At 54.7% G+C, this 13,909-nt stretch overlaps 1 protein-coding gene across 11 annotated transcripts in view; it reads right to left on the bottom strand.

Moving 5' to 3' along the window:
• Window positions 1-13,909, bottom strand: part of ZNF618 (zinc finger protein 618) — a 173,575-nt gene that overhangs the window by 52,759 nt on the left and 106,907 nt on the right. For all 11 annotated transcript variants that reach the window (XM_028107975.2, XM_028107976.2, XM_028107982.2 and 8 more), the window contains exon 3: window positions 6,205-6,464. In XM_028107975.2, coding sequence (XP_027963776.1) covers window positions 6,205-6,464 — 260 coding nt within the window. The remainder of the gene's footprint in view (window positions 1-6,204; window positions 6,465-13,909) is intronic.

Genomic DNA, 13,909 nt, shown 5'->3' with positions numbered 1-13,909 from the left:
ACAGAAAGTTGAAAGCCACTGGCCTTTCGGGCTCCCAGCACTCCAGATGGACCTCCAGACGTGTCAACGTCCCGAGGCTCCAGCTAATAGCGCTGGTATAGCTATTTTGCATTTTCTGCCGCCCCACATAAAAAAACGCTTTCGTACCTGTTACCTCCCTCTGTCCCCAACAAGCCGCCTGGAAAGACACGCAGGTGTTCTTACACCCACCAATCAATGAAGACAGCATGGCAAGGAGAGGCTAAGGGTCCGGTCTAAGACTCCACCGTGGGGCAGATACTGGGTCTCTTGGATTTACAGCCCAGGGGCCCTTTCCCGTGGGGACCCTCCACCCAGGACCCCTTCCCACCTTGAACCACCAGATGAAGGGCCAGCAGCAGAGATAAGACGTGCCTGGGAGGGTGGCCAGAACACCTCCTTCCCTAGCAGCTGCAGCAAAGGGCTGAGTGTTGGTTCTGGCAGGCTCGGGGCAAGGCCTGCCAACCACCCACTGAAACAGGAAACTATCAGCCGGCGCTATGGAGCAGGACCTGGCACCTCAGCTGCTTGCGTTTGTCACAGCCCTAAATCCACGTGGCCGGGTCTGAGTGGCTGCCTGCCCTGCTGCTGCTCCTTCCAGAGCTGTGGTCGAGCCGCCGCCTCCTTTCCCCGTGCCTCCTCCCTCAGGCAGTCCTGCGGGCGTGGAAACACCTCTACCTCGTGGTGCTCAAAGCTCACTGCTTAGAAACGTCCATGTAGTCCTCCATCTGATCCTTGACTCTGCCCCCTGCAGCCCTTCCAGTGACTTCCAGGACAGAACTCATGCCCTCACAGGCCTGTATCCGGTTCCCAAAAGTTCCCACAGTCACAGAGGCCTTCCTGTTACGGAGCTGAATTCACTGGTGAAGCCCCTGTACTGGTCGGGGCCGTGCAGAACGTGTCCACTCCTTCCCTTCCCACTCCACCACTCCAAGGCTTCAAGCCGTGCATACTTCTATCCCCTCATCTCCCTTGCACCCCCCCTACCACTGGCCCCCGCCCCCAGTCTCTTCCTCCCCAGGAAAAAGAGCCCTTAGCTCTTCTATGGGGTTCCTCGCCACACTAGGAATGAACTCTATGGACGTAAGCAGGTTGGTCCACACCCCTCATCTGAGGAGGAGCCCTGCTGGGTGGCTTGCTCCCTCCAGGGGCTCCTGTACCACCGGTCTCCAGGCACCTGCCGCTCTCCCTGGGCTCCCCTCATGTGTAAGCTCCCCAGGATTAAGGACCGACAGTCTCACCATACAGAGAAGAGCACCCACTGCTTGGTAGTACCTTCTGACCACTGTGATGGGATCTGAGCATCCGTCTCTCTCAGAACCAGGAAATGCTCCCAGGACTGAATGTCCTGACTGTTGTAAGGCCAGCTTGCCTTATCTTTACCACCTAGGACAAGAATGCCAAGCAGGTTTCCACTTCCTACTTTTCAACTCTGGCTGACTGGCAGTGACGTCTTGGTGGACTGTGTTGAGAAGGATTCTGAGGTGCACTGTCGCCATCCGCGGTGATCAGTGAGCGATGCCTGCTGCTGAGCGTGAGCGGAGGTGGTAGCAACGGCAGCACCCTGTGTTTAGCACTCCTCGTGGCGTTCTTGAAACGTCCAGTGTGGCACCACCCCTCGTCAGTGCTGCTGTGCAGAGTTCCGTGCGCAGCTTGTCGGGTGGACACCGGCATCTGTGACCTCACTTCTTCCACTTCTGGTTTTATCCAACAGGGTCATCAAGTTCAATATCATCTCGGCTCTTCCTGCTGAAAACCTCCGAGTTTCCCCCACACTAGCTCCAACGGCAGTGACGTTCTAAGAGCAAGAGATCTCTTTCTTCGCACAGAACTTCTGGGCAGCTGGGAAACTGCAGTCCCCACTGCAAGCTTGACAGCCAGCCTCCTGGGCACTGATGGCCGCCCCCTCCCAGCCGGAGAAGCTGCCAAATGCCATCCACGGGTCCAAGCCCCGGCTCCTCCACAGGAAGTGCGTCGGATGAGGACTGTGCCACTGGGGACACTGTTTGTTTGATGGCTGTTATGGGGCCAGTGAGGACCTGGGGGTGGACACAAGGTTCCCGCACGGCCCAGTCCTGAGTGACCATCGGGAACACTGTTCTATTCAGTGAAAGAGAGGCCGGCTCTGAGCCCTGAGTGGGGCTGGGTGAGCGGGGCACTCAGAGGCCCCCGGCTGCACGTGCTTCTCTGCCCAGCGGCCCAGGAACATGTTCAGCAACTCCACGCCGCCCAGCCTCTGTGGCACGAGCGCATTTAAAGAGATGGCTCTAACCAGCATTCGGCCCCTGGCTTTCCCTCCTTGTTTTCCTTCCAGGGGGGAGGAGGTCGCTGTGAGGGGCACCGACCCTTCATGAAGTGCAAGAAAACATCACTGATGTGCTCTGTGGCCCAGAGCCACTCTTTCTCCTTTCGGTTGGCCTCTGTTGGCCCCGCTATAAAATGCGGGGATAAGGGGTGTCAAATGCATACCATGGAGAGCCCCACTGCCCATTTCCACAGCCATGGCAGACTTTTAATCTTCAATCATGCTTAACCATGCCATCCCTTTAGAACCTTTAACACAGAACCCCTAATAAACAGCAGCAAGTACTTGGACGTGGCCCACAAGATAAAACCTACTTGCCCTCTTGAAATCAGCGGAATCCGAAAGGCTCAATTCTTTCACATTGTTTTTTTTTTTTAACGCTTTTCTTTCCTGGTACTGGGGCCAAGCCAGATTTCTCTGAGCCTGATGCTTGGCAGAAACTACACCCTCAAGGAGGAAGGTCCGCCTTGATGGATGCAAGATGAGTCTCGATAATCAGCAGGGAAATGTCCAGGCCCTGCTTTGGTCCCGGCTCCAAAATGGCGGCTCAACTCCCCGTTGCCACTGTGGCTTTACTCCTTTTTCATTAAGAGTCTGTGAAAGGCAGGTTACTTAGAAATGTCACAACATACTCAAGGCCCCTGGATGCTAGGGAAGCATCCAGGGCTAGGAGAGGCTCCAGGGACACGACAAGCTGCCCTGTTCAGATGAGACAATGGAGGCTCAATTAGAACCCACGTCTTCTGACACCTCACCCAGCGCCAACTTCCCCGGCCCATTTTTTCTCTACATCACCCTGGCTTATTTCTTAGGCTTTGGAAAAAATGCAGAAACTATTACAACTCTTCCCACTTGAAGAGGTACTTGAAAGAGGTACTCTTCCCCCTTGAAGAGCAATGCTAATACCCCTGATAAAAGCTAATCGTTTACCAAGGACAATGCTGAGTGCTTTATATACATCATCTTACTGAATCTTCGCCTCACCCCACGAATTGGCAGTTGTGAGAACTGAGGCACAGAGAGATCAAGTAGCTTGCCTGAGGTCCAACAGCTATTACATCAGAGAGCCCGGATTCACTCCCAGACTTGAGGACCCGAGCTCACTCTCCTTGTACGATGCTGTTCTCTTCCACTGCCTCTTTTGAATCTGCACACCCGGGAGGTGGGGACAGGGAGCCTCACTGAACAGAAGAGGACACTAAGGCACCGCAAAGCCAAGGACCCTGCTGCTGACTAGCAGCTGAGCTGGAAACCAGCGTCCGTGGCTGGCATGAGGCCCCGAGGCCTCTCACGGTGCCGGGCGCCGGCTGCCGGCCCAGGGAGGACTCCCTTCCAGCATTTCCCTAGCACGGCTGCTCTAGGCCTTCCCCACCGAATCCCGACTGCTGGCTCCATCCCGAGATTCAGATTCAACTACCCTTCACCGAGCATCTCCTGCTGAAGAGGCATAAATAGCTACTGGGTCCAATGAGTCTTAAAACACACACCCCAACGTGAGCAAGGGCACGTCCCCTCTTGGGTTAGCGGACACATTCCTAGTGGCTAACATGGTCGGTCCTTGGCCCCGGGGAGCCAACATTGATGGAGGAAGGCCAGACACAGGCTCCTGAAAAGGCCCTTCTTCCACTGGGCACTGGGCCAAGTTACTCATGCTCTTCACCAAGTACTGCTGGTTCATCCCAGTTCTGTCACACGAGAGAATGGCATTTCCAGGCCACCTGAGTTTGGGTGGGGCCACGTGACTAATGTGGCCAATGACAGGGAGGGGACTTAACTCTTCTCCTCTCTGGGCTGCAGCAGGTAATAGCTAGTGTGAGGCCCCCAGAGCTTTCTTTCCCTCTGTCCCTTGGCCGGCAGCATTTCATACAATGGTTGCTTTTAGCCTGGGTCCAGAGCAGAGCCCCCAGATGACCCACAATGGACATGTAGTGTGACCAAGAAAGGGACCTTTGTGGTTTTGAGCTACCAAGATCTCGTTACTTTCAGGATCTTCTGTGACTGGGCCATAACATAGTCCCACCCTCACAGTTATGGCACCAAAGTCAACACCGCTCCCTAGAAGCCGGTACCTTGGCTAGACACTGTGGGGGGGGGGAGCGCACAACGAGCCCAGAGACACAGATCAGACAAGTCCTGATGCACTGACCTCCAGGGGCTCCTAGTCTCGTGGCAGAGGCAGGCATGGACAAGGCCCCTCTAATCTAAAACAGATAATGGGAAGCACCCAAGTGAGGGGCAAGGTAGAAACAGAACGCGCTGACCAGAAGAAATTCAAGAAGGCTTCTGGGACGAGGTGGTACTGGAGCTGGTCTTGAAAGATGGGCTGGATCTGGGCATGTGGACATGGGCAAAGGCATTCCAGGCAGAGGGAAGAGCACGAGCCAAGGGCAGGAATGCTGTGGAAAGGCAGAGTGTGCCAGAATGAAAGGTCCTAAAAGATCATAAATAAGAAATAGGGATCAGGTTATGGAGGATCTTGATACTATGGCCTTGAGAGCTTGTTTGGAGGTTCTAAAGCAGGGGAGCACAGCTACTCATGTACCCGTGACCGAAGAACGGTCCTCCTTGGCCCTACACACAGTGGGGAATCCCAAGTTTCTAAGCAGGGAGTGACATGGTCAATGACTTATTTTTGCCAAAGCCCCTGGCAGCCAGAGTGCAGGGCAGGTGAGGGCAGAGAGACACAAAGGAACGGCTGTGGGTGGGATGCTACAATGACCCAGCTGGGGCTGACAGTGCACAGACCAGCGGAGGAACAGCGAGGAAAGCGAGCCCAGGGCTGAGTCCCGACATCTGGGAAGAAGAGGCAAACGGGACTTGAGGGTAAACTCGGGGACACAGACACACGGGGAACTCCGTACGAGGCCCTGCATGCCGACATGGGACATGAGCCCAGGAGTCTGGAGGAAGTGAGCCAGAGCTGAACCAGTGAGGACAGGGAGGGGGGAGGGAGGTGGCAGCGTGTCCAAGAAACGTGGAGGACCGTGCAGATGGGGAACAGACCAGGCAAGGCCTCGATGCCCGGGTGAGGCTCGCGGACTTTATGTCACAGACCAGGGGTTGCCAACCGGTGGCCACGGAAGGACTGTGACCCAAAGATAGGTTTTGTTTGGCAGATTTCAAAAGTCAAATTAGTCACCAACGCTTAAAGCCAAAAGAATGCACATCAAATGTCTCCCTTCTGGCACGTGGCGTGTCCAGAGATCGGCCACACAGATCCCGTCTCCCACCTGGTTACTGAGGCGGCAGAGGACCGAGCCCCGCCATATATGCGTTGGGCCTCGTGGGCATCTGAGCTTGTGACCCTGGCAGGGGTGCAGGGAGCCCCTAAGGGGAATCCCCAAGGGGGGGCAGAGAGGACTAAGAAGCTCGTTTCCACAGACCTCCTCTGAGCCTGGCCCAGCCCGGAAGGGGCCGGGGAAGGTGCCAGTCTGTCACCAATCTGATCTGCCTGGGCACCTCCTCCAAGCAGGACTCGCACTGGGAGCTGCCTTCAGGAGCCCGTGGTAAAGCCAAGGAAAAGGAAATGCAGACAGGCATTTAGCACAACAAGCAATGTGTCTGTGCTAGACCCACCTGGGGAGCATGGGAGCCCCACGGCATGAGGGATTCACCACACCTACAGAAAGTTCCAGGCATCTGACCTGAACAAAGTCTTAAAACACGGACAGAGCTTTGGCACATCAGGTGGAAAGGAAAAAGGTCCAGACTAGGACTGCACAAGCAAAAGCAAGGCTAAGGAGCCTAGGTCCTTCCCTGAGGGCAGAGGGGAGCCACCAAAGGCTCTCTTAGCCAGGGAGAGGCAGGCCTCTGCTCTGCTCTTCAGGACTCTGACCCCATGCCCCGCCCCGGTCCCAGCCCCGACCCTCTCAGGCACTCACCAAGGGTCTGCTGGTTGCGGACACCACCGATCACCACGCAGATCTCAGCCGGCACATCACCTGTGCCATCCTTGCTGACCGCCTTCTTCTCCTCCTTGGCCTCCCCCTGCCAGATCACCTCCTGGATGTAGTCATCAGGGAGCTCTGTCTTCACCTTCACCTCCGTCATTGTTCCCTGCTCGGCACTCAGCGAGGCCTCGGCCGGTGCGGGCTCTGGTCCCTCCACCTTGGTGCTCTTCTGGCTGCGCTTCAAGCGCTCCCTGGGAGAGAAGAGAGTCTGCTCAGTGTGGACCCCGTGTCAGCCCCCAGACCCATCTGGGAGCCCACCAACCCAGGGGGTTGCATAACGTTTAGCTACAGACCCACTTCTCCATGAATCTCACCTTGAAGCACACGGCCCCCATGGCAGCGCCTTGGGGTCTTCCTGGGAACCCAATGTGCTCAGAGGAACATAGTTTGAAAATGACTGGGCTGCTATGGCTCCAATTCCACCCATTTCACAGATAGGGAAGTTGGGACCTAAAAAGATCTAAACTCTTGTAACTGGAGTTACAGAAGACCTTCAAGGGTAGCTCTGGGTGGCTGAAATCAGTTCTTCTCAATCAATGTGCATATAAATCAGCTGAGATTGTTGGTAAAATGCAGATTCCGGTTCAGCAGGTCTGGGGTTTAGCCTGAGATTCTGCTTTTCTAACAAGCACCCAGCCAGAGCCAGAGCCACTCGTCTTTAGTCTGCACTCTGAGCAGCAAGGGTTTAAGTGATGTGTACAAAGTGCCTGGTGCTGTTCCCTTCCCTTCTTGGCAAAAGGGCTACAGATTCCATCCAAGCTCCCCCCCCACCCCCAGTTCCCATCCGACAGACAGGCAACTACAAGCCAAAAGCCTCACTCAGACCAACAGTCTGGCCTCCAGGTAGGTCTTCAAACATCCAAAGACATTCTTTAAGGCCACGAGCTCAGTGTTGAGGTGGGCAAGGCACCAGTTATGAAGCCTCCTTTATGAGGGGTCCACCACGGCCCAGAGCAGAGCTGGGACTTACCCAGCGCCACACACAACACCGGGGGCAGGCCACGGCACGGAGCCAGGTCCCTGCCATCTCCCGAACAGATGGTTTGGTGGGACTCTCTGTGTTATCCTAAGGGCCCCCTCAGCCTTCTGGCAGGGGGATCATCATCATCATCCCATCTCTGAGGTACAGAAGCCAAGGTGCGCAAGAAGGGGGAGATCACATCACGGTCCAGCCTGGGAATGCCACCCCGTCATGTCCAGTCCTCTCCGCGGACTGCACTTTAAGGCCCAGGCTCGAGGCACACACAGGCAAAACCCACTAGCATTACCAACTGGGGCTTCGTGGAGATGCCAGGCTGGGAGGCAGAGACCCAGGTTCTGACCCTGGGTCTGCAGTGGGCTTACTGTGGGACTATGGACAAGACCTTGCTCTTCTCTGGGCTTCAGCGGCTCCATCCGTCATCAACTGCATGAGTCCGATCACATTCACGGCTCCTCTCAGCTCTGAACTTGCTCTCCGGTTGGGGGATTACGGAAACACAGGAGGAGGGTCCCAGCTAACGAGGAGGGTCCCAGCTAACGAGGAGGGAGGGAGCAGAAGGCACTGGGGGAGGTGTCATGGCCTGAACTGGGTGCGTCCCCCCACCTCCCCATTTTGTATGGTGAAGTCTTAAACCCCACCATGAGTCTAGCTGGAGACAGGGTCTTTAAGAGATAATTAAGGTTAAATAAGGTCATAAAAGTAGAACCCTAATCTGACGGGGCGGTGGCCTTAGAAGAACGGGAAGAGAGAGGTGTCTCCCCGCCATGGGAGGGCACGGAGAGAGGGTGGCTGTCTGCAAGAGGGTTTTCACCAGAAAACAACTGTGCTGGCACCCTGATCTCATACTCCCACCCTCCAGGACCATGTGACAATACATTTGTCCAAGCCACTCCATCTGCAGTCTTTCACTGTGGCAGCCCGAGCTGACTAATACATAGGCCCCAGTGGACAGCTGGAGTGAAGTGGCAGGCTGAGGGGGAACCAGCCAGGAGCCAGGGCCGTCCTGTCAACCACCTCCTTGCTGGGTGACCTAAGCCAGCTGCCTATAACCTCTGAGCCCCAGTTTTCCCATCTGCAAAACGGAGCTAACGGGACTGTCTGGGAGATTTCAACCAACTAAAAGAACACACAGCACAGCGGCTGGCCTGTAACAGCTAACGAGACATGGCCACCATCACTATTATTAAGAATGACAAACCCTACAGCATCTTGAACACTCCCTAGGCCTCCTCCTGATGTGTCTGCCACACCAGGGCTACCTGACACCGTCCAAGCATTTGCCCTTCTCCGCAGAGGGAAACATAAATCAGGATGGTTCGATCGCCTCCGTGTTCATTTCTTCTACTGACTTAACAAACCCTGAAGTCACTTCCTATGTGCCCGGGGCTCTTCTAACATACTGACTCTTTTCATCTCAGGAACAACCGGGGAGGCGGAGGCACTGAAGAGGAGAAATAACTTGATCAAAGTCACATGGGTAGGAAGACGTGGGACCAAAACAGGATGCGGGTATCTTGGTTCTTAGCCACAGTGCACTGCAGCTGAGGGGGAAACCTGCAGAGGGAAACCTGCCCACCTGCCCCTGGGGCAGCCCCCACGTCACCCACTCTTGACCTTTTGCATTCCGAACAGACTCAGAACCAAGGTGCTAGTGGGAGAGCAGGGCTTCCTCCGAGGGGGCTATCTTGAGCTAGAGCCCCCTTGCGGAGGACCAGCACCCGCTGGGAAGGGAGCAAGCCTACCTGTCCCCCACTTTAAAGTCGTCACAGGGCCAAAAGGCCTCTTAGCTCAGTGAGGCCCCAGGAGCCGCAGGACCAGCAGATCTGAGAGGTTACCGGGGGGCAGCTATGGCTTTAAGGAGGGAGGACAACCTGCCAGCCAGCCACAGAAGGGGACATCCTGGGGGAAGTGGGGGAGGTCTCCCCGGCACCAGGGCACCAGAACAGAGATGAGCGGACAGCCCGGCAGGAACAGGATGTGATGGACTCAGATGGAAGGTTCTGAAGCCGGACAGTCCCACGGCCAATTTCAACTGCTGCTCTCAAGCTGTGGGTTCTTGTGCAAGTGACTCCAATCCCCTTTCCATGCCTCAGTCTTCACACCCATACAACGGGGACAAACACAGCACCTGCCCCCCAGCACTCTGATGCAGAGACAAGGCAATGTCTGCAAGGGACCTGGCCCCCGTGGGGATGTTTACACATGTCTACTGTCTCACACGGGGTGCAGGGGAGGGAAGTATGCAGAGGACGCAGGGGAAGGGCCCGACATGGTACAGACGTCACTGCAGGGGCTGTGGAGACTGTACATCAACAGGGGTTCAAATCCTATCACTATCACATCCCGGCTGGTGACCCTGAGTGAGCCTATTTCCACATCAGTGAAGTAGGGAGCGCCATGTCCACTCAAAAGGTCTTGTGAAGATCGATCGCAAAAATGTAAATCCAGGACCTCGTCTAGAGCGACTCACAGAGCAGAGATGCTCACGCTGATGGCGACAGCTGACAGAGTTACTGAAACAGCTGCTCCCATGCGGATGCTAATAACCAGTCCACGGGGGCAGAACTTGGGGACCCTGTCGGAGCCTGAATGCCAGCCCACAAGTCTTAGGGGGGCTGCCGGGTGGGCAGGCAGGCAGCTGAGGACTCACCCTGGCTTGGCCCTGGCTCGTCCTGATCCTGACTGCACAAAGGCTTAAGCCCCAACGACAGGGCAGATATGCTTCCCGAACAGCAAAGAGGCCCCCTGGAGGCGAAAGGTCCAACCTGCCTGCCCTCCCCGCAACTGAGGTCACAAAGAAGGAAGGGGGACAGAACAGACGGTCTCCCCCTTTCTTCACTGTCGACCTTTGGAAGCTGAGCCTGAAGGTCTACGAGCACTTACCCGTCCCACCTGAACAGACTCAGTATCCCTTCCTGCTCTCAAGGACTCCCCCTCCCCCCATCATGATGTCCTGGTGGGAGAGAGGAATTTTTAGAATCAGACAGTCTGGGCATCCACACACCCTGTGACCTTGGGCTAGACCGCCTCTCTGAGCCTCAGTTTCCTTGTCTGTTACAAGAAGGACCGTGATCCTTGCCAGCGCAGGAGTGGGAGATGAGCCAGGGAGCAGGGCAAAGTGGATTTGCAGGGATGGCAGCTGCCATGACAATGTCACTGATGCACGATGACACCCCCGCCTCTGGGAAGCCTTCCTTGCTTGCTCGAGGGGGAGTGAGACCCCCTTTCTGAACACCCATCTGGCCCCCAAAGGAGACTCTTATACTGGGAGCTACGGGAGCCAGCCTGTCGCCCACAGACAGTCCTTTCAACGGGACACCCCCCCCCCCCCCAGCCTTGACGGCGCCAAGGACACTGGCAACTTCTCTTCTCCCGGCTTCATGCTTTAGATTTATAAGCCCAAATGTTGCTTTTCTCGGGTGCTTTGCATTTAATTAGGTGTCCTAATAACAATGGAATCACTGAAGTACTTATATCACTTTGAATTAGTGGTGCAGCATCTTCTAACTTCTTTTAAGAAAAAAAATTTTTTTTCATATATCATTTTTTAAAATAGAGCTCATTATTTTAATTATATCCATTTAAATGTACAGTGGAGCCCTTGGATATTCTCAGCACGAATCATTAGGTATATTAGTGAAAAAGCACTCGGAATCTATCTCCACGCTGACACTCCATAATCTATTCTATTTGTGTCGCTGTAAAATAGATTTATATATAGATAACTACAAAATAGTTGCTCAAGATATGCTATGAATTTTATATTTAACCTGAGTCACACTTCCAACATAAAAATCTAAAGTCGGGCACTAAAAGGATATTTCTCTGTAAGTACATCCGTCTGTGACCACGGGTTACTGCTCATGCCAGAATCCCAAGAGAGAAGCCACACCAAGTGGATCCCTGCCCAAGGACATCCCCAAGAGCGCTGACCCTTCATTAAGGCAATGGTTCTCAAAGTGTGTTCCTTGAAGGCCTAGGGGTTCCACAGCAGTGGCCCAGAAGAAACACCCATGAGGCCCGAATAAAGAAGGTGGCGTTGAATGGGGCTCCAAGACCCCTACTCCCTCTTTGATTTTAGCCTGATGTATGTATACACAGGCTTCTTACTGACTGTCGTGGGGTATATGATGCCCCCCCACCCAAGATATGCCCACGTCCTAAACCCCAGAACCTATGAACGTGACCTTATTTGGAAAAGGTTCCTTGCAGACGTATTTAATTTCGGGATCTTAAGACGAGGTCACGGTGAATTACCTAGGTGGGTCCTAAATGCAGTGACAAGGGTCCTCAGAAGAGACCCACAGGGGCTATGACAGACAGAACCCCAGGGGACAGGGCAGAGAAGAGGAGAAGGCAACATGAGCACAGAGGCAGAGAATGGAACTATGCAGCCAAAAGGCAAGGAATGCTACGGCCAGAAGCTGGAGGAGGCAAAGAATAGAGTCTCCCCCCCCCAGAGCCTCCAAAACTGAGAGAGAACAAGTTTCTGGTTTAAGCTCCCCAGTTTGTTACAGCAGCCACTGGAAACTACTAGGTGGTGTCAGACAAACCCTGGAGAACTTGCTCCATGGCGATGAGGTCTGCAAGCCGCTACGCTCCACTCCCCTCCATTTTCTTTTGCTTCCTTCTTACTCATCCCCAACGCTGCGTGTGGCCCATCCGACGTGCCCGCACAGAATGCCTGGTAAAGTTTCAGAAGCAGATCTCTTCCTCTGGGTTTTACCAGATGGTTCTTCGAGTGCTTCGACCCAGCCCAGCCCATCTGGCATTCACAAGAGCCCTGGAGCCAGATGCAGAAACCAAAGCCCAACGCAGGACTGGAGTCTGTTTGGTTCACATTCTACAGCCCGGCCCGAGCAAGAGGCCTGGGGCACGGCAGGAACTCAATCGACCTTGGGAATGAAGGGCATGCCCAAGGTCACACAACTTCCAGTGACCAGAAACATGTTTCTGACTCCTAGCCTGGTGCCCTTCCCACGAAGCCAGACAGCCTAAGACAGTGCAACCAAACAACATAATCAGTGGATTTGGGGCCCAAAGACAAAATGCCATTTCTGGCCACGTTGGAGGAAGAGTTCCAGGGGATGCCATGTGGCCAGGAGTCAGACAGCTTTGTTTCTGGGTGTAATTCTCCATCACTGCACCAAAAATGCTAATGCTTGAAGCTCTACCAAGTCACAGTGGTTATGAAGGTTCTCAGCACACTGGACATCATCTTGCCCTTGCCTGACTCAGTTTCCCCATCCGCATGACAAGTGCGCCGGAATCTGAGGCTGTGGTAGAGGCCAGACCTCTACCCAGCAGGGTGTATGCACCTCCTTGCACAGGCTAGGGGAGCAGTGCCTCCATTTGTGCCCCAAGGCTCGGCCTGAGGACCACCCCACCTCTTGCAAAGGCTCCCGCTTACTCCCCCCGGTACTTCAGCCACCTGAAACAATGTTAAGGGTGGGTGGAAAAGCTCTAATCACAGTGTGTAAATAATGACTCGGTTAACTCCCGCTAGAATAAAACTTCATTAAAAGACTCCACTCATTAGGAATGAGGGTTAAGTAGCCTCAAGCTGAGCTTAAATACACTCTCCACGAATGCATGGATGCACGGGGTGTTAAAGGAACTAACACACACCTGAGCCATGACCTCAAGGGCCGCATGCACCCTGCTGCGGAGGCTGACCGCTCACCAAGTCCTCCGAACGCTATCCCTGTGCCCACCACCCGATCATCTAAGTGCCGCAAAGGACTCTTACCTATTGACAGGTGTCAGCAGGCCCCTCCTTGGCACTGCTTCCAAGTCCAATGAGGTACGCCTCCCCCATTCCACCAGGGCTGCTCTTCCCAAGGCCTCCCGCGACCTCCATGCTCCTAGAGCCTATGGTGCCTTCTCGTACTCGGCAACCTCGGATGATCCTCCCTGTCCCCTCTGTCCAACTCTTGGCTCCCTTTGGTTCTGTGCTCAGCTGGTGGGCCCCCTACCTTCTGCCCCCTTCTCTGTCTTCTGCTGATTCCTCTTCACCAATTCTTCACCCTTACACGCTGACATGCCCCAAGCATCCGTTCTAGAACCTCTTCCAGCTTTATCCACACTCACTCCCTAAGCGATCTCATCCAGACTCAGGCTTTTAAATATTAACGACGTGATGATGAATCCCAAATTCTGTCTCCAGCTTGGGGCTCCCCCTGATCTCCAGACCTACACACACAGCTACCGGCTGGACGCCTCCTCCTGGATGCCCAAGAAGCGCCCATATTTAACAGGCTCCAACTTGGAGCTGTTGCTACAGCCCTTCCCCCAAGTCCAGACAACAATCCTGACTCCTACCCCAGGGCTCTTCCCGCTAAACCCTGCAGTCCACACCGCCACAATCAAATAACCGCACACTTCTCGATTTCAGTTAGGAGCAATTCCAACCCTCCAGCTTCTCGGGCCCAGACTCTAGAACTAACCTGTCTTCCCTCTCCCTCCGTCCATACTAATAAGTCTATCGGCAAATCCTGTCACTTGGTCCAGAATCTGACTACTCCTTACCAGCCCCTGGTCCCAGCTGCCTTCCCCGGCCTCCCGGCCTGCCGTCAACCACACAGCCAGTCTCCAGCTCCTACCCCTGCCCAACGCCCCGAAGTCAACTTTCAACACAGCACCCAGAGTGACCTT

This window comes from Eumetopias jubatus, unplaced genomic scaffold (assembly GCF_037043125.1).
Source record: "Eumetopias jubatus isolate StellerSeaLion01/CBP00866 unplaced genomic scaffold, mEumJub1_p1.0 scaffold_15, whole genome shotgun sequence".
Lineage (NCBI taxonomy): Eukaryota > Metazoa > Chordata > Mammalia > Carnivora > Otariidae > Eumetopias > Eumetopias jubatus.
This window is presented reverse-complemented; position numbering and strand designations above follow the sequence as displayed.